Source organism: Elgaria multicarinata, chromosome 22, assembly GCF_023053635.1.
Source record: "Elgaria multicarinata webbii isolate HBS135686 ecotype San Diego chromosome 22, rElgMul1.1.pri, whole genome shotgun sequence".
In the NCBI taxonomy this organism is placed as follows: domain Eukaryota; kingdom Metazoa; phylum Chordata; class Lepidosauria; order Squamata; family Anguidae; genus Elgaria; species Elgaria multicarinata.
Window position 1 is genome coordinate 15,778,184 of NC_086192.1, and position 19,650 is coordinate 15,797,833.

The window sequence follows — 19,650 nt, forward strand, 5'->3', positions numbered from 1 at the left end:
CCCCTTGTTAAATTAGGCTGCTGAAATGAAGTAAGCGGTGGGGTGTGGGGAAAAAGTAGGGGATTATATTTTAAGTGAAAGAGGGTCATCAGGAAAAACGTTCTCACTGTTAGAGCGGTACAACAATAGAACCCGTGACCTAGGGAGGTTGTGGGCTCTCCCACACTAGAGGCCTTCAAGAGGCAGCTGGATAACCATCTGTCAGGGATGCTTTAAAGTGGATTCCTGCGTTGAGCAGGGTGGGGTTGGACTTGATGGCCTTATAGGTCCCTTCTGACTCTACTATTCTAGGATTCTAGCTCAGCTGCTGTCTTCTGGGTGAATTGCACAACTGCGCAGTTGCACGGAGATGAAGGACAGGTTCGCCCATGACATGTTCATTGCAGGATGATTCCCTCACCCACGTGTGCTGTTTTCTGGTGACCGAATGTGTGAAAACCCCACTGGAGCTGCCTGCCTGCCTGCCTGCATCCTTGCGGCATGTAGCACCACCGTGGAGTGAAGGGGCCACTACAGTGCAAGCACCAGGGGCAGAACTTCCGCCTCACCCCCAAGGCAGGGCTCTCCTTGCCACAGGGACCCTGTTCTCTCGTTCAGCTGCAAGCTTCCAAAGGACGGGGCAGACACACATGTGGGAACAAACCCAGGCAGGGGCAGGGTTCGCCGCGGCTGGGTTCCTCACCTGCTGGAGGTGTCGGACCTCATCCTGTTTCTTCTGCAAGGCCTCCAAAGCCTTCTCGTGTTCGTGCTCCAGCTGCTGCCTTCGTTCCGCGACATCTCTCATGTGCTGGAAGAGAAGGACAGCGCAGAGCTGGAGGAGGTGCGGAAAAGAGCTACCAAAATGATCGAGGGGCTCTGGAGCTTCGCCCCTATGAGCAACGTTCGGGACTTTTCAGCTTAGGGAGAAAGGCAGGTGAGGGGAGAGAGGACACGGTTTTACAAAAGTATACGTGGCGTGGAGAAAGTGGACCGGGAAACATTTTTCTCCCTCTCACGTATTACTAGAACCAAATGGGATCATCCCATGGATTTGATTGGTGGGAGGTTCAGGGCAGAGAAAAGGAAGGACTTCTTCACACTGTGCACAGTCAAACTATGGAACTCACTACCACATGATGGAGTGATGGCCACCATCTTTGATAGGTTTAAATGGGGATTGGACGAATTCCTGGAGGAGAAGGCAAATCTTGCCTTAAGATATGCAAATCTTATGCAGATTTGTGTGCTGTAGGGCAGGGCTCCAAATGTCTAGAAACGCCCCTGCTGCTGCTTTCTCACATTTTCTGCGATCCCAGCTTTCTCTGCCTCTAACGCTGACCTCCCTGGGAGGAAACTGCTGGGCACCCCCCTTCCCTGACCTACCTTCAACGCCTGCCCGAGACTCTCCAGCCTGTTCTGGAGTTCTTGGGTTTTCTGCAGAGCTGAATCCCGTTCCTCAGACACCACAGCCACTTGTAGCCTCAGGTCAGCATTTTCGGATTCAACCTGCGGAGGAAGAGAGAATTGCTTAGCCCCCCAGAAGGATTCCACGGCTAAAAAGGAGGGTTCCGTGCATGCATGCGTGGGTTTGCATCCTGGGTAGGCTCTAGGATAAATAGCGCCCCGGGGGCAAAGTGCCTTTGATGCTCCCTCCCTCTGTGTTCATAGAATCATAGAATAGCAGAGTTGGAAGGGGCCTACAAGGCCATCGAGTCCAACCCCCTGCTCAATGCAGGAATCCACCTTAAAGCATCTCCGACAGATGCTTGTCCAGCTGCCTCTTGAAGGCCTCTAGTGTGGGAGGGCCCACAACCTCCCTAGGTCACGGGTTCCATTGTCGTACTGCTCTAACACTGAACCCTGTGTTCAGTTTTCCAGCTTGCACAAAGTTTGAGCAAATTGAATTACCTGAGTAATACATTATATATATACCTCTCTTCCAATCCTCATATCTACCTCTCTTCTAATCCTTGAACCAACTCCTCACAACTTTGATCCAGACTGAAATAACTTCAGCTTCTCTCAGTACAGGATTTGGATTGCAGCAAAACTGAGCCACGGATTGCTGTTATTTCGCAAGGTTCCTCACAGTGCCTTTCTCACACTTTGCTGGCAATGGAAGAGTTGAGGAGGAGGAAGCCAAGGTCTGCCCTGATTACCTTCTCTGTCCATTCCACTTGTCCGTGCAACAGAGCGTTCTCCTCAGCCAGGCGGACATTATCACTTCGCACGTCCTGCAACTGGGTTTCCTGCACAGGGGAAAAGCAGCAGGTGGTTTTCTGGGGGAATACAGGGAGATCTCCCTCCTTGGATAGACCATCAGGAGGGGACAGAGAGGATGCTGTACAGTTTCCAAAATGGCTTCAAACATGTGCAACCAGGCCCCAAAATGTGCAGTTCTAAGGAAACAAGGTGCAGTTTGAAAATAGTGTCTGTGCCGTTGCAAAATTCAAGCCATGCAAAGGTTGTTCTAAGTTTCCTGATGTAAAAAGTGACTGGTAGCCATATTAAAAAATCCCACCAGGCAGTGCTCAAGGATGAAACAATTTGGCTTCCAGAAGACCGGAATCTTCTGCCAAGATGTATCTGTCTACCGAGAAAGTCAACCACATAATGACTTCAAAGAGGCACGTATGAGTTCTCAGCCCTCCCAGGACCCCTCTGGAAAAATTGTTCGCCATCTCCTTACATAAGACAAATCAAAGGTCAGCCAGAACCTAGGCCACATGCCATCAGAGGCTGATTTCACTCAAAGTATCAACCCTTAAATAGCCCAAAGCCATTTTTCCTTTTCAAAACAACTTGCAATTCAACAAGAAATCAATCGCTTTACAGTCACATGAACCGCCCTCCCTTGAACATCTGGAACTACTTCCTGTTTTGGGGTGTACATCTCTTTGACGCTGTGACACTTGAATGTTGTACAACACTGCTTTGCCTTAGGGCTTGTCCCATCCCCAGTCCTGAACATTTTCTCCCCCTCTCTGCCGGCTCAATGACAGGAAAAGGTTGCGTTGCTGGCATTTTGCACCTGTGCACACACACTAGCACACTTGTGATGCACACTAGCGCCGGTGCGTGAATTGGTCCCTGTCTTGACCGGAGAATCTCACCAGAAAGTTTTGCACAGCTGCTTTCTCCTTTATGTGGACAGGGAGACATTTTTCTCCCTCTCGCAAAATACTACAACCCGAAGGGGTCCTCCCATGAAGCTGATGGGTGGGAGATCCAGGACAAATAAAAAGAAGGACTTCTTCACACAGCGCAGAGTTAAATTATGGAACTCACTACCACAAGATGTAGTGAGGGCCACCAATCTGGATGACTTCAAAAGGGGGTTGGATAAATTCCTGGAGGCGAAGGCTATCCATGGCTGCTAGCCCTGATGGTTGTGTGCTATCTCCAGTATTCGAGGCAGTAAGCCTGTGTGCACCAGTTGCTGGGGAACATGGGTGGGAAGGTGCTGTTGCACCATCTCCTGCTTTGCAGGTCTCTGGTTGAGAGTTGGTTGGCCACTGTGTGAACAGAGTGCTGGACTAGATGGACCCTTGGTCTGATCCAGCATCAGGGCTCTTCTGATGTTCTTAGTTGGGAGATTCCCACAAAGTGTCTGGAAGATGCCTCCTTTGCTGGGGCAGGGGGGGCTTGGGGCTTTGAGGTGCGCCCACCTTGCCTCTTGATGTCAGGTCTAGGAGGGGTCTGTGCAGGAACCCTGGAGGTGCACCATGAACAGCAGGACCGGAGGGGGGGAGACACTCACAAGCTCTGCGTATCTCTTGTGCTTCTTCCTCACTTCATGCTCAAGGTTTTCACACTGTTTCCTCTTCTTCCGGAGCTCAGACTCCTAGCAGGGAGAAAAGAAGACGAGATGGTCAAATTTCAAGGCCAGCTCTGCCAGGAGCCAGAGTGGATGCGTTCTGAGAGTGGAAGCTCAGAGGATGCCAGGAACCCTATCGGGCGGTATAGATATTTTTCCCCTCTACCACACACTAAACTGCACATTAGCTATTGCAAATAAGTGTCCCAACATCCCAAAGAGGCAGTGCGTTTGAAAATATGACGGTCAGACTCAGAAAAACAAAAAATAAACTGTAGTTGCCCGCCCTAGTTGAAGCACAATCAAGCAATTGACAGATAATAGAATCACAGAATCATAGAATAGCAGAGTTGGAAGGGGCCTCTAAGGCCATCTAGTCCAACCCCCTGCTCAAGGCAGGAATCCACCCTAAAGCATCCCTGACAGAGGCTTGTCCAGCTGCCTCTTGAAGGCCTCTAGTGTGGGAGGCAATGGACAACAGTGAGTAATTACTTAGAGCAGCGTTGCCCCAATCTGGTTGTAGACTGAGGTTGTGCAGTTGTGCTGCTCTGCGAAGGCCATTTGGTAGACTTGCTGCAGTTAAAGCTCAGTTGGAGGCAGCCTTCTCTGCCCCCGCGGCCTCAGGATGCAAGTCCCATAATCCCCCGACCTGTACTCCAACCTATCTGGAGGGCACCAGGTTGGGGAAGTCTGGCTTGGAGAGAGGCCCACACTTCTGGATGGAGAACCAGATGTGCTGAGCCAGTGCAGCTGATAACGTGGCATGCAATGAACAACAGCAATACAGCCTGTGAAAAAAACCACGCATCCACTTTTGGGAGTAAATGCCCCAAAGACGGCATTTAATTTTTAATTTTAATTTTTTTATTAAAAAGAAAGACAACTCACCAACTGCTGGATTTGTTGTTTGATCTCAGGGGCAGTTGTGACCCGCTTGTTTACGGGGCTTTCAGCTCCATCTTGCACTTGGGGTAAAGGAAACGTTCCTGAACCGGTCTGCAAAAGGAAGACATTTCAGCCATGCTGCAACGGAGCAAAATCAGCATCAGAGATGGCCAAAAGGCAGCGCTTTGCTCAGGAGTAAGTAACCTGGGCCCCTCCAGATGTTCAAAACATCTGGAGGGCACCAGGTTGACTCCCCGTAGAAATGCATAAGCCCTCCAACCATCTTTCCTTGTACAAACACGACCATCCGTTATGGCCCTCGTCTGATGGGATTTTATGGTAGAGCCAGACACCGGCATCTTCCAGTTTATTTAATTCAGTACATTTCTGATCCCACCCAATAACTATTGTTTTCTAGGGATGTAGAAACGGCAATGCAGCCGTTTCCTTTCATTAAGCGCAGAGTTAGTATCCCTCGCGCCTGGCCCTGAATCTGGACGTGGAGGCTCGTGCTGTCGTGGTAAAAGAACTCTGTGCATGTTCAGGGGTGGCCCTGCGAGGCTAGGCACAGAGTTCAGGGCAGGGAAAGTGACGGGGGGTTGCCCTGTGGCCCCTGGCATGATGGGCCGGGGGGGATCCCATGTGGCCATGCAGAAGGACCCCAGCGGCCCCCTCGGCCAGCCCCATCCTGACCCCCGGAGGCGGTGGCGGCGAGGCCTGCCTGGACGGCCTGGACACCGCCGCGCTCGGACTCCTACCTGCCGGCAGCGGCGCCTCCCGATTCAGCACCACGGACAGCGCCGGGCAGGCCGGGCGGGCGGGCGGAACCATTTCGCCACCCCGGGGGGGAGGTCGGTTGAGAGAGCCACGCTGGGAGAGGCGGAGGGAGGCTTTGCGCTCTGGGCAACCCCCCCATCGCCCCGCCAGCAGTGGGATCGGCCGGCCTCCCGGGCTCGGCTTGCGGGGAAAATGGGCTGCCCGCAGAGGATAGAATTGCAGCACCCCCAAACCTGCCTGTCCCCCTTTTAGCCTTCACACGACCTTAAGGCTGCTTCACGTGTTACAAAACTGTGCAGAGAATACTGGTATTTTTCATCATCATAGCAGCACATCATCATCATCATCATCATCATCATTATTATTATTATTATTATTATTATTATTATTATTATTATTATTTGTATCCCACCTTTTGCCCAGTGCTGGGCCTCAAGGCGGCCTTATAAAGTTTAAAACATACATTGACAAGAAAAAAAGAAAGAAAAAAACATGTTTAAAATACACAGCAAAATTGTAAGACATTAACATAGAGGCAGGGCCAGATTATTCTCCAAAGGCCTGCTGGAACAAACAAGTTTTTGCCTGCTTCCGAAAGCCCATCAAGGAGGGAGCCAGCCTAGCTTCCCCGGGAAGAGAGTTCCAGAGCTCCGGAGCAGCCACCGAGAAGGCCCTCTCCCATGTTCCCACCAAGTGCGCCTTCACATGACTGTAAGGCTGCTTCCTGTGTTACAAAACTGTGCAGGCAATATTGGTATTTGAATAATAATAACAACAACAACAACACATCAGTCACCAGCATCACATCATTTATTTATTTTTACAGAAAACCTCCTGAAATTGGGCCCACTAAAATACATCCACACCCACATCCAGAAAACAGTCATACTCAGAACATGCTCGATTGTCAGGAAATTCCTGAATCTGTAAAAGACAGCATGATCTGGCACACCCCATCATGTCCATCTAGACCAGCCTTCCTCAACCTGGGGTGCTCCAGATGTGTTGGACTACCACTGGGGCATTCTGGGAGTTGCAGTCCAACACATCTGGAGCGCCCCAGGTTGAGGAAGGCTGATCTAGACAAAAGAGAGATTAATAATAATAATAATAATAATAATAATAATAATAATAATAGTCTATTGCTCTCTTCCTCGTAATCTACCTGCCTTAGCCTTTACAGGATCTTAAAACTGCTTCATGGTTGCAAATAATTGTAATAATAATAATAACACTTCCTCAAGTCCTGATCCCAAATTCTTCAGTGATTTAGAGAAAAGGACCAGAAACTTAAACCTGGCCAGGTTGCAAATTTGCAGAGGGGAGGAATTGGGGGTGGGGTGGGGAAATGGTGTTCCCAAGGAAGGAACGATTGTCCTTCTCTCCCCCAACTGTGATCCCCTAGGAAATCCCCCCCCCAGGAAAAAAATCTCCAACTGGCACCAATGGCATCTCCCCCTCTTAAGTTTAATTGACATGCAAAAGGAGGTGTGTGGGGTGGGGCATTGCAGCCTGTGGAAATGATGGGTGAACCGTTCCCTCCCCAGCTGCAATCTGTCCACATAGAAAATCCCCCCCCCCCCATCGTTTCAAACTTTCATAGTATGTTTTTATCATGTTGTATTTTGTGGCTTTAATTGTGGCCAACTGCCCAGAGAGCTTCAGCTATTGGGCGGTACAGAAATGCAATAAACAAATAAATAAATAAAACTAAAATAACTAAGTTAAGCCGAGGAAGGAAAAAGCAACGGCAACCTTCCACTGGCATTATTTCTCTTGGGAAATAGATCTGGGGCTGTGAGAAATAGATCTCGGGGCTCAGGGCCCAGGCCTAGCAATGCCCATCTCAGAAAGACGTAACCCACAAGGCTGAATGGACAGAATCGAACCCAGCGCATGAACGGAAAGGCCTTGAAGAGCCAGGCCAAGCAGGTTACCTTGCCAACTGCCTCCGTCGCTGAGGACAGCTTTTCTCGCTGCCGTGAGGCCCTCGAAGGAGAGAAGCCATTCGAGCAGGCGGACCTGGCTGGCGCGGGCGGCCCCGATCCCACTGCCAAAGCCACAGCGGCGTCTCCCAGCCGCCGGCTGCAAGGGCCCAGCGACGCCTTGAAATTCTTCAGGGCAATCTGCCGTTGGAGACGCAACACTTCCTTCTGAGATTCGCGGAGCAGCTGGCGGAAGTCCAGGAGAGGCGGGCGAGGGGAACCATCCTAGGAAGGCAAAACAACAACACCCACAGCATCATCACCGGATTCGGTGCGTCTCCTTTGCCCCGTCGATTCATTCCTGGTTATTTCTGACCAACGTCCTCCTGAGCAGTTTGGATGTTGGTGAATACTCTGTGATGTCGCGGAAACCCAGCCAATGGCTTGCAAGGGGTGGGCGGGATCTGCCTGGGTCCAAGTCCCAGTGCTCACCGACAGCGGAAGAGGTGGCAAACCTACCTCTTGACTGGGCCACCTCAGAGAGCAGGCATCCGACGGAATGCTCCTCAGCAAAGCCCCTTGCCTGCATGCAGAGAACTAGCATTTGCCGGAGAAGGCCCAACTAGAAGCTCTCTCCCTGAGATGCTGGCTTTCTACATGCAGGGATTTTGATTTTTTCAGGCTGGTGCACACATGACGTTTACTGCCCCACCGAGTATGGATCAGGACCAGATCCAGGCCAGCACGGTGGCCGATGTTCACCTTTCCGGACGTGACTGTAGCTTGAAGCTCTTGGTACTGCCTCTGTAGAGCGCAAATTTGCTGGTCTTTCGCTAGGAGCGCGCTGGCTTGCTCTCGCAGGTCTGTGGCCCGTTGGCGGACGAGCGCTTTCTTGCAGAGACCCGCGCAAGAACCCTTCACGGCTACCGGAGCGTTCACCTGCGTCGGAAAAAGAGAGCCATCTGCACCTTGGATTGCTTTCCGGAAAGGCAGGGTGGAAATCTTTTAAGCAAACAGATTGGATCCTTATATTGAGTCAGCTCCTGGGTCCACCTAGCCCAGTATTGCCAACACTGGCTGGCAGCAGCAAAAGGCTCTGGCAGGTGTTTTTTCAGCCCTACCTGGAAATGCAGCTGGGGAATCGAACCCGGGACCTTTTGCATGAAAAGCAAGGACTGTACCACTCAGCTAAAAACCCTTTCCATAAAGAGAGGGGATGGAGAAACCTACAACCACACTAGTTTGGATTCATTTCCACATTTTTCTTCCGGAAAGTATTTAATAGGAGACTAAAGAAACTAGGAAACTCTTTCTCTGACTTTCTCTCTCTCTTTCCCCCTCTTTTTCTGTCTTTGAATCTTTCTGTCTCACAACATCCCTGCGAGGTAGGCCAGGCTGAGCGAAAGCAGTGAGTCAGCCAGTGAGTTTAATATTCTGAAATTCTGGCTGCCAAGATTTTTTTAAAAAAAAAAATGCTTGCCCTTGAAAAAAGTTTGTTTTTTGATGATGGAAGTGTCAGGATTGCCAACCCTCAGAGGAATTCCCCAGTCCATTAATCAATTCTCCTGATTGATCGGCAAGCCCAGAGCAGTGAATCAGACAGGGATGCAACAGACAGCCTCTTCTGGCAGCAGGCAATTGCATTGGGCCTTTGGTTCAGGAGCAATTGAATGATCCCATTACACACACCATGCAGAGAAGGAGCAAAATTACCAGTCCTCTAGCAGAGGCAAATTCAGAGCAGCGACTCACACAGAGACATAACAAGGAGTCTCCTCAGAGAGCGGCTCATTCTGCTACACCTCTGCAGCAGATGTGACCGGTCACACACCTGCTTGGCAGAAGGACCAGCCCCCAGCAGAGACCGGGCGGAAGGGGGAACGGCAGGAGCAGTAAATCATTCAGAGATGCATCAAGCAACCTCCTGCATTGGCAGGAGCAAAACACTCGTGGCTTTTTCCATTTTTGTTTTGCTGATTTCTTGTGGCACTGCAGCAGTGTTCTCCCAGCCCATCCGCGCCCCCCGCCACACAGTTTGGGCGCGGTGATCTAACCACTACACCACACTGCCAAGCCAGGGCATTTTGACTGTGAGGGTGGGAAGAGGCCGGACAGGGCAGGCACGTACCACCTTGAGGTTGGCTTCTTGAAGCTTCCGGGCCCTCTCCTCCAGGCGCTTGGCAATGACAGCCAGCTCAGCGTTCTTCCTTTTCAGGTGCCGCACCTTCTCCTGCGTCTCGGGGAAGCAGCTCTTGCGCTGAGGACCGAAAGAGGAAGGAGAAAAGGCCTGAGCACCTCTGGACAACTGTCCAAGCGTACTTTTCAACTGTGGCCACTGTGATTGGGGCAAGGAGGGCAGGATGGGACCCCCCTCCCTCTCCCTCGGGCCTGGTGGCGCTGGGCAGAGTCAGCGTGGATTTCTTTATCAGAGGTTGTTTTCAGGACGCCATTAAGGGCCAAACCTTCTCAAGGCCGCATATGAGATAAAAACCACCTCCAAGTGGGCACAATAATAAAAACAATGTGCATCTTCAAGAAGAATCCATGAAAAGAGGCAGAACCAATTTCAAAAAACCAAGAAAGCAGAAACGACCAATGAAACCAGCAGCTCAAGACGTGATGGGAAGGCCAGCGAGAACAGGTGGGCGGGTGTCAAAGGGGCCCAAACGCCCCCCTTCTGTGCCATCGATTTATGGGCTTGCAAGAGACCTCTGGGACGCGCTACTCAGGTTATGTGCAGCACATCCACAAAGCCAGGCCAACCTGCAGCACACATGTACTTGGACTCCACCTGCTATTATCCCCAGCTAGCATGGCCGACGGGCGGGGATAATGAGAGTTGGAGCCCAACACCGTCTGGGTGGGTCACGGGTGGGCCACCCCTGCTTCCGAGACGCAGGATCCTCACCAGCAGGCTGTTCTCCTTCTTGAGGCTGGCGCAACGGGATTGCAGCTCCTCTAGCGCCGTCAGGAGCACTTGGTTCTGCCGCAGGAGACAGCGATAACTCACCCCGTACTGGAAAGCCGAAGGGTGGGATGAAGAGCAGAGCAGAGCAGAGCGAGAAGTAGAAAAGAGTATCTCAGTGTACAGCTGGCTGTATTTCTCTAGCCACACCCCTCCTCCTCTAGCCACGCCCATTCAGCACCACTTCATTCCCCCCCCACACACACAGCCCGCCCCCCAGCTCACGCCATTCAGATGGGTGGAACTACAAGTCCAGCCAGCCTGGCCATGATACACCTGTGCCCTTGCCGTCGGAGACATAAAACTAGGTATTCGTCTCCTGGGCTAGGAGTTGCACCCAAACATCTCTGGAGGGCACCAGTTTGGAAAAGAATGGTTTCAAAAACTGTAGCAACCTTAATAGTTTAGGCTTGTCATGTTGCTGTTTCTAAAGCGACCCTCAAAAGCAAACCTCTCAATCAAAACTGGAGAAGTCTGAAGTTCAAAGAGCTGTTCTACACAAGGCATTTATTGTGTAGTGCTGCTCATTCCCAACTCACGTATTTGTTTGCAGATTGTTTAAAGAACATCGAGACCCTCCAGTTTCCCTTCTGGTTTTTAAATATCACTTTTGGCATGTTTTTTTTACAGCGGAGAAAACGTAGTATTATTTCTGAAAATGAAAGAAAATGTGTTTCTGCGCTACTCTGCAATATTACAGTGCCACCTAGAGGTTATGTAGCAGAACAGCAGGAAAGGAAACGGTCTTCATGGGGCATTCAGATCTCAATTCTGTGACAAAAGCGAAAGTAGATACAGTGGATTAACAGCCTTGTGTAGAGAAGCTCACCAAACCAGATGCAAAACTCAACGCTCTAGCAAATTTCAAACTGTTGCAAAAAGAAAAAATCAACCATTTTTTCTGTGCTTAGAGGGGTGTTGAAACTTGACCGTTCGTTCAGGCTCCACACTGTCAGTGGTAACATAACAGGTTAAATAGGCTACGGGATGAGGATTACTCAGCAGAGTGTTTATAGAATCATAGAATAGCAGAGTTGGAAGGGGCATATAAGGCCATCAAGTCCAAACCCCTGCTCAATGCAGGAATCTACCCTAAAGCATCCCTGACAGAGGGTTGTCCAGCTGCCTCTTGAAGGCCTCGAGTGTGGGAGAGCCCACAACCTCCCTAGGTAACTGGTTCCATTGTCGTACTGCTCTAACCGTCAGGAAGTTTTTCCTGATGTCCAGCCAGAATCTGGCTTCCTTTAACTTGAGCCTGTTATTCCGTGTCCTGCACTCTGGGATGATCGAGAAGAGATCCTGGCCCTCCTCTGTTTGACCACCTTTCAAGTCCTTGAAGAGTGCTATCATGTCTCTCCTCACAGCCTGTAGCAGGGTTTAGACATTCTTGCGAAGTCTTTGTGAAGCACAGAGGTAACATTCCTCTTTCTACCCTTCCCCATAACTACTGCTTCCACATCCCCTATTTATTTATTTAATTACATCTGTATCTCACCTTAAAGAACCCAAATTAGCATACGTAAGCCGCCTCCTCTCCACTTTATCCTCACAACAACCACCCTGTGAGGTAGGTCGGGCTGAGAGTCTGTGACTGGTCCAAAGTCACCCAGTGGGTTTCCACGGCTGACTGGGGACTAGAACCCAGATCTCCCAACTCCCAGTCCGACACTCTAACCACTAGGCCACATTAGCTCATATGTTTGTCAACCCTGATTTTATTATTATTATTATTTTGAAAGAAACCTAAGCACATGTTATTTTGCATTTTAAGCTTACTTAAGTTACTGTACTATCATGGCAACAGGAATAAAATGGAGTTTGGTTCAGCTGCCCTGATGCCCACCTGCCACTGTTTGGGGGGTCAAGGGGGGAGCCCCAGATGTCACCCACAAATTATAACCTTAACGGTACCACTGGTTGCAGGAATGCTAATAATAAAAAAACACATCTTCTCCACATGGCTTGGTCCAGCAGCAAACCGAAAATTCGTAGTAGCGACCCCAGCGCAAAATAAGCGCTTCTCCGTCTTTAAGGAAAGCAGCCTCAAATGAAGTCATGTCATTTCAGGAAAGGCGGCCGCCTGTCATATCTGCCTGCCAGTCGCATTTCTGTCGCCCTCTTCGCTTAGCTGCCTCTTCGGATTCTTTTTAAGCCAGCCAGAGACTTCCTCTCTTTGAAACGACAAGGCCTTTCAAATGCTTTCCCTGCATCCAAGGTCAAACCTCACCCAAGGAACACTAATTGGCGCGGGCGTCGATGACAGAACGGGCCATTCGATTCCGGGAAGCGATGGCACCAGAACGCATCTCGCGGAGAATGACTCAATCCGACACATCCAGGCTACAAATTTGGTGCAAGACGCTGGAATGGCTTTGGAACAGGAACAGCCTCCTTGGCGAAGAGGCTAATCAGGGTGGATGTGTCGGAGGTGGGGGGGGCACAGCTAAAACCGCCCCACCCCTGGTCCTCAAAGGCATGACGATTCAGGGCAGGACACACCAACAGATTAGGACACCCTCGGTTGTAAACCTTGGCCTACAGAATTCATATAGCTGTGTGATTTTAATTTATTTTAGTTTATTTGAAACATTTCTTGGCTGTCTTGTGGGGATGATTAGGTAAATCCACAGAACAGGGGCGTAGGACGTCTTTTAGAGTGAGGGCCAGGCTGCACTTCAGAGAAGCTGTCAGGGGCCACATGGTGGTGGCGGGCATGGCCGAAGGCGAAAGGCGAAACGGCCAAAACACCCCAAATATGAGAGATATTTTAGCTTAAAGCTCTTGCTGCCGGTCACTCAGACATAGGAGTGGCATTTGAATAGGGGGTCATGGCTACGGTGCCAGTGGGGTGGTGAATCCATTCTGAGTTTCAATCAGAACCAGTCAGTATTCTGAATCATAGAATAATAGAGTTGGAAGGGGCCTATAAGGCCATCAAGTCCAACCCCTGCTATCCAAGGTGCACTGGGCATATTGACAGATATAGCCCTATCAGCTCATATCTACACATTTAAACCTCTCTTTACCAGCTAAAGTAAAATTAGTGCCGTGAGGGCATAAGAAGAAACGCTGCCATCAAAACATATGAAGAGTCCTGTTTGAATGTCTCATTAAAATAACATAAGCTTTGCTCTCGTTTTAATTGTTTTTAATTGATCGGAGGGGGGTGGGCATCTGATGACCAGGATCTCTTCTCGATCCTCCCAGAGTGCAGGACACAGAATAACGGGCTCAAGTTAAAGGAAGCCAGATTCCAGCTGGACATCAGGAAATACTTCCTGACGGTTAGAGCAGCACGACAATGGAACCAGTGACCTAGGGAGGTTGTGGGCTCTCCCACACTAGAAGCATTCAAGAGGCAGCTGGACAACCCTCTGTCAGGGATGCTGTAGGGTGGATTCCTGCATTGAGCAGGGGGTTGGACTCGATGGCCTTGTAGGCCCCTTCCAACTCTGCTATTCCATGATTGTATGACCCCTACTGGATCCAACCAAAGGTTTATCTCATCCACAGCACTCTCCTACCCATGTTCCCCAGCAACTGGTATACATAGGCTTCCTGCCTCTGATCATATCGCCATGAGGAGTAGCAGCCATGCCTTCTCCTCCAGGAATCCCTCTTCGCCCCCTTTTCAGCTATCCACGCCGTTGGCTACCACTACATCTTGCATCAGGGAGTTCCACCAATTAATTCCAACCTGATCACGCAAACGGACAAGCTAGCTGAAGCCAGAACAGTGGCTGGCAAAGAACAAGAAAGAGCTTGCCGGTCCTTCGGCTATGTACGTTCTGGCGGCCACAAAACGGCAATTCAAATTCATTGATTAGGACGCTGTTAACTGCAAGCCCGGTAGTTGACCGTCACGCTGTATTATCGGTCTGTTTTCGTGGGCTCAGCCTGGGGGGCTCATGCTTTTGAACAGTGAGGAGCTTTACAAACAGAAATGATGGCAAACGCCTTTAATCCCTGACGCATCTGTCGGGGATGCTTTAGGGTGGATTCCTGCACTGAGCAGGGGGTTGGACTCGATGGCCTTGCAGGCCCCTTCCAACTCTGCTATTCTATGATTCTATGATTAAATTGGGTCCAGTCCTCTGCAAACCCGGTTTCACTGTCCATCGTTCTTGCCTGAGGCTCTTGTCTTGTGTTGGAGTTGGGAGCCCTGTATTAGAGACCATTTCGGACCTGCCGCTTTTCTTGTGTGTTCCCTGGGCATCACAAAAATTGCACAGGCTTGAAACTGCTTTTAAAAAGTGCAGCATAGAGCCATGTCTAAGAAACCGAGCCTCCAGGCACAGCAGCAGTATCTCTTGACTTCTTTATTAGTAGGTTCATCTGCCACCCTGCTCAGATGTCCTCGTTCAATCTATTGTTCCTTGCTGCCGTGCAAGCTGTCTTGGTCCTAAAGACCCATCAGGTCTACCAAGGACCTGCTCCAGGTGAAGGTGAGATCTGCTTGAACTGGACGGTTGACACAATTGACACTGCTGCCTGGATTTTGGGACTCTTTGGGGGCGGGGCTAGGGAGACTGTCATGAGGAGCGCCTGCACTTCAAAACACACCGCTACACCACCGGAGATGGCAGGAGAAGCAGGGCCATCCCACCCACCTTGTTGAAAGGCCAATTGCTATTAGTATTGTTTTTATTCCTCTTCCCTCCTCACCTCTTTTTCCTTGGATGTTGTGTCTTTTTAGATTATCAGCTGGCGGGTTTTACCAAGCCCACAGAAGATGTTCAGGAAGCCTTCATCAAAAGGTAAAGTCAACCTGCCAAAGGCCCTCGCTTCCAGTGGTTCAGCTGGGCCTGGATCTTGGGGTCAAAGCCCAGCGCCCCAGCCCAAATAATTACCCGGAGAGCACCGAGAGATGCGATCAAAGGCAAACAGGCCGGCCTTCAGCACCAGAGTTGATGTCATTTGCCGCAACATCCTTCCTTTCTTACCATATTAAAAAGCATTTCCTATTCAGGGGCCAGACGTACATTTATTCATTCATTCCATTTCTATACCAAAGCTCTCTGGGTGGTTGACATGGTTACGGATGCTCCTTTGATCATTATTATTTTTTACTTTAAAAACAGATCATCCGTTTCTACATCGAAACGGTGCTTATTCCCAGGGAAACGCACGGTTTTAGCGTCAGGGCGGCAGAGGCAAATGCCGCTTGATTCCCGGAGTCATGATGGCGCTGTGATTTCAGGGCGTTTCATGTGCAAAACTGCAGATGCTCAGAGTATTCCTTTTGTGTCAGGGTTGGCAAAGTCTGTGAGTGTGAGCGCGTGCATGGGTGTGTCTATTGCTCTAATGCAGCCTTCCTCAACCTGGGGCGCTCCAGATGTGTTGGACTGCATCTCCCAGAATGCCCCAGCTGGCTGGGGCATTCTGGGAGTTGTAGTCCAACACATCTGGAGCGCCCCAGGTTGAGGAAGGCTGCTTTAATGTATCAGGGGTGTAGAAGCAGTTGCAAAGCATGCAAAGTGGTGGAGGCGGGGCAGAGGGGGGGGAGAGAAATGTGGGTCTTGTGCTCTGCAATGCAAACAATGCAACGTGGACGTCTAAACTAGGGACCCCTATTAGACCATGAAGGTCGCAACCCTATGCATACTTGGACAGAAGCAAATCCAACTCCTAGCATTCCCCAGCCGGCATAGCGAATCCCGTCCTGGCCGCTGCATTCCAGTACTTTGCAACTTATTCAAGTCAGAAATGCAGTCCACACAGCAGCCTCCTTGGACTTATCCCAAACATCTGGAAAGCCGCCGGAATATAGGAAAACGGAGCTCTATGGGTGAAACCCCTGGCTCTCCAAAGACACAGATCCCAGGAGCCAAAGGCCAGTGAGGCGGAACACGTGGGTGTGGATTCCTGCATTGAGCAGGGGGTTGGACTTGATGGCCTTATAGGCCCCTTCCAACTCTACTATTCTATAATTCTATGGCGTCGAAACCAAGACGTCTTCGAAGGAAATATCGAAAGGACCCTGATAAGCCGAAAATCTCCCTTCCCATCCAGAGCTGCCACCACGTGCTGAATGTCTAAAAATAAAACTGAGAGGTCTCGGGACTTCAAGCCTGCCGGGTAGCTAAACTCCGGGACAAGGAAACCCTCCTCTCAGTGCCTCCTAGAAGACCAAAGATCTATTTTTGGCTTCGTTTGCTGCAGAAAGAACATTATTATTATTCCCCCGGCCCCAGCTTGGGTTTATCATTGTAAGAACACCGTTAGTTCAGCCTCTCCCCAAACGGGTTCCTTCCAGATGTGTGGGATTGCAAGTCCCATCACTGGCCATGCTGGCTGGGGGTGATAGGAGTTGTAGTCCCACACATCTGGAAGGCTGCAGGTCGGGGCAGGCAGCTTGAGTGGGTGGCTACCAAAGCCAGGCTGATGCAGTGCAGCACTGCAAGCCCTCTTTGGATGCCTCTCCGTCCCTCTTGCTTTCACCCTGCCCTAAGGCCAGAGGAGAGCCGTCCCTTCCGGAAACGCTGCCACCTGGCCTGTCCCTGTTGTGACGCACGGCTGCCACTGCAAGGATCCGGCGCATTCCCTTCCCCAAAAGCCACACAGGAACACGCAGTGCTAAAGCAGAGATGCCCAGCTGGCACGGAGAACCGGACTCTCCAGCATCGCGAATCTGGGACAGCTGCAGGAGGCGCTTTGCCCAACGCAGCGAGACCGGCCGTGGGCTGACGTGGGTTCCGCTCTCGTGGGGCGTTGCAAAACCTCTCCCATTCGGGGGGAAAAGACGGCTCTTCCTTTTGCAGAAGAGGGCCGCTGCTCGGTGGTGGAACACCGGTTTTGCTTAGGGAAGGCCCCGCGGCACGTTCCATCCGTGGCCAGTTCAAAAGGGAGCCACTGATGAGAGCCCCTCCCCAAGAGCCACGGCCAAAGCAGCCCACCCTCCCTCACCTTTGCCAAAGCTGGCTAGGTGGCAGTCCAAGCCCATCCAGAGGGCCACCAGAGGCCCAGTGCAGGAGACTGGGAGACGTGGCCCATCGCTTGACGTGGCGTGCGCCGTTTGTTCAGGCCTGGTTTTGCAGAGGGGTCTTTTCCCACAGGGAAAAAGATTGGATTTGGGGCTCCGCAGCCCCTCCTTCCTCCCTCAGCGCTCTGGCAGAAAACTGGCAGTCCCCAGCCCCAACGCTCCAAGCTGCCACCAAGGGGAAGCGTTGCACAGTGGTTAAAGGCATAAGCTGTGATGAAACTAGGTTGGATCTCAGCCCACATTCACTGGCTGGCCTTAAGCCACCCCCTCCCCTATCATCACCACCACCTTGGCCTACCCGACAGGGGTGTGGAAAGCATTGTCGAGGGCATGGAAAGCAAATGACTTCAAGGCAGGCGTGCAAATGTGTCCACAAATCCTGCCCACGCACAAGCAGGGCAGAACTCAGGGGCACGTCAAGAGCTGGCGAAGAGGAGTGCGGGGGGGGGGGGAAGGAGGAAACATCCTTGCCTAGTTTACAAATCTCCTCTCTTTGCTTTCCTCTGAAATCGACGAAGGAAGAGCCACAGGCCAGGAGCTGCTGACAGCCGAACACTTAAGACAGATTCTCGACAGGATTAGAGAAAAAGGTTCGTCTCGTCTAGAAGCCAGGATGCCGCCGTGCTCCTAGAGATGCCAGCTGCGTTTTTTAGCCATCATGGCTGGTAGCCGTGGCAGATGGACTCCTCCCCCCCCCCCCCCCCCGGTGCCCTCTCCTTGGCTCGCCCGGAGGGGAAGGACGCGTCTCCTCTGCAAATGCTCCTTCCTACTGGGCCGGGACCCCCGACCAGGGAGGTGCCTTCGGATGGGTTTAGCACATAGGAACAGCCCTGCAGCTCAGCTCACAACGTGGGGAGGAAAACCCGGGCTCCTCCGTCATGTCTGCCAGCAAGACCGTTCGCCCCATCGATCCTGGCAGCCACAGGTCTGCCGGCCACAAGCCTTGCCACTTCCTCCGCAGTGGGGTGGCGGGGGGCACCCATGGGTGACCTCTGGGTTAAAAGCAAGCCAATCGGTTCATTTGTATTCATTTTTAAAGCATGCAAGATCATACGGGGGCCATTTTTCTATCGTTAGCATGGTCAGGAAAAAAACAAGAGGAGGAAATCAGGGGAGCGAAGCCATGTAAGAAGAACCCTAAAAGAGTCTCGTCCACCCAGTATTCTGTTCCCACTCACAAGCAGGGCCTGAAGGCTTACACCTCTGTTTGCCCCCAGGAGCAGGGCAGTAAGCTATCTTTCCCTTGGATATGGAGGTTCCATTGAGCTAATCCCCCCCATTTCTTTTCAAGCCAGCATGCCTTCGCCACACCTTACTGTCACTGGGTATTCCGAAGAGTCGACTAGAGGGCTACGACCAGCACACATACAGATTCAACAAGTACAGATAAACGGCAGATTAAAAATCCATTTTTCCCCAGCCAGCTGTTTCCAACAGGGGACAGCCCAATGCTTGTGGAATACCACAAGGCAGGCACAGGCACACACACACACATCTGCTCCCAATTTCTGCTATACAGAGATAGACTGTTTCTAAACGTGGAGGTTCATGCTCAGCCTGGCCTCATGCAAGAGTTTAATTTTCTGTACGGCACATGCACGTTCCCCCCATTACCTGGGGTGATGCGTCCGCCTGGCCGTGTCCAAGACCTTCTGTCGTGCATGGCCTGGGGCTCTCAGTCGCTCGCTGCAAGGGGCACGGAGAACTCCCCCGGGACGGGAGCTCCTCTCCAGGGGCTATTTGGAGACAGGTGCCCCTGCCGGAGATCCCGTTTTCCGGCGTGGCCCCCGGGGCTGGCCCACCTTGGCCTGGGCCCACGACCATCTCTACGTGGGGCTGCGATCCGTCCTGCCCCTTCATCCCTGGTGGCGGAGCAGCGGTGCAATGCCTCGGAGTACAGCCAAGGAGGGCGAGCGGGTCTCTGGCTGTCGCTGCTCAGCCTCACGGCCATCGCAGCACCGCCGGCCAACGAGGCAGGCGCCGTGCATGGAGCATGGGATGCATCTTCATCGCAGGAATAGAAGGACCTGGCATCGGCTCTCAGCGGAGCCTGGTGGGGTTCACATTCTGCACATGCTGATCTGCGGCTGGCTTGGCAGGAGGAGGAGGAGGAGGAAGAGGAGGAGGAGGAGGAGGAGGAGGAGGAGGAAGGCCCCCTCCTTCCTGCTCATACAAAAGGCTGCAAGATCCCTGGGTCCGCTTTGCCTTCGGCAGCCGTGGCGGGTCCCTGATGCGCACACAGGCACGGTCACATCTCAGCGGGGTCCCTCCGCTCACAGCTAGCGCATCAGACGGGCCTGCTTCTCTCTCTCTCAGTGCC

The 19,650-nt window shown here is 51.7% G+C and overlaps 1 protein-coding gene across 1 annotated transcript in view; it reads right to left on the bottom strand.

Annotated features, from left to right (window-relative positions):
* Positions 1 to 19,154, bottom strand: part of TSPOAP1 (TSPO associated protein 1) — a 48,621-nt gene extending 29,467 nt beyond the window's left edge. Inside the window, exons 1-11 of the mRNA XM_063146809.1 lie at positions 18,980 to 19,154; positions 10,292 to 10,413; positions 9,512 to 9,640; positions 8,146 to 8,322; positions 7,396 to 7,668; positions 5,375 to 5,551; positions 4,685 to 4,792; positions 3,740 to 3,823; positions 2,139 to 2,228; positions 1,363 to 1,485; positions 683 to 787 (exon numbers count right to left, since the gene is read on the bottom strand). Coding sequence (XP_063002879.1) covers positions 683 to 787; positions 1,363 to 1,485; positions 2,139 to 2,228; positions 3,740 to 3,823; positions 4,685 to 4,792; positions 5,375 to 5,551; positions 7,396 to 7,668; positions 8,146 to 8,322; positions 9,512 to 9,640; positions 10,292 to 10,413; positions 18,980 to 19,154 — 1,563 coding nt within the window. The remainder of the gene's footprint in view (positions 1 to 682; positions 788 to 1,362; positions 1,486 to 2,138; positions 2,229 to 3,739; positions 3,824 to 4,684; positions 4,793 to 5,374; positions 5,552 to 7,395; positions 7,669 to 8,145; positions 8,323 to 9,511; positions 9,641 to 10,291; positions 10,414 to 18,979) is intronic.
* Positions 19,155 to 19,650: the final 496 nt, after the last annotated feature.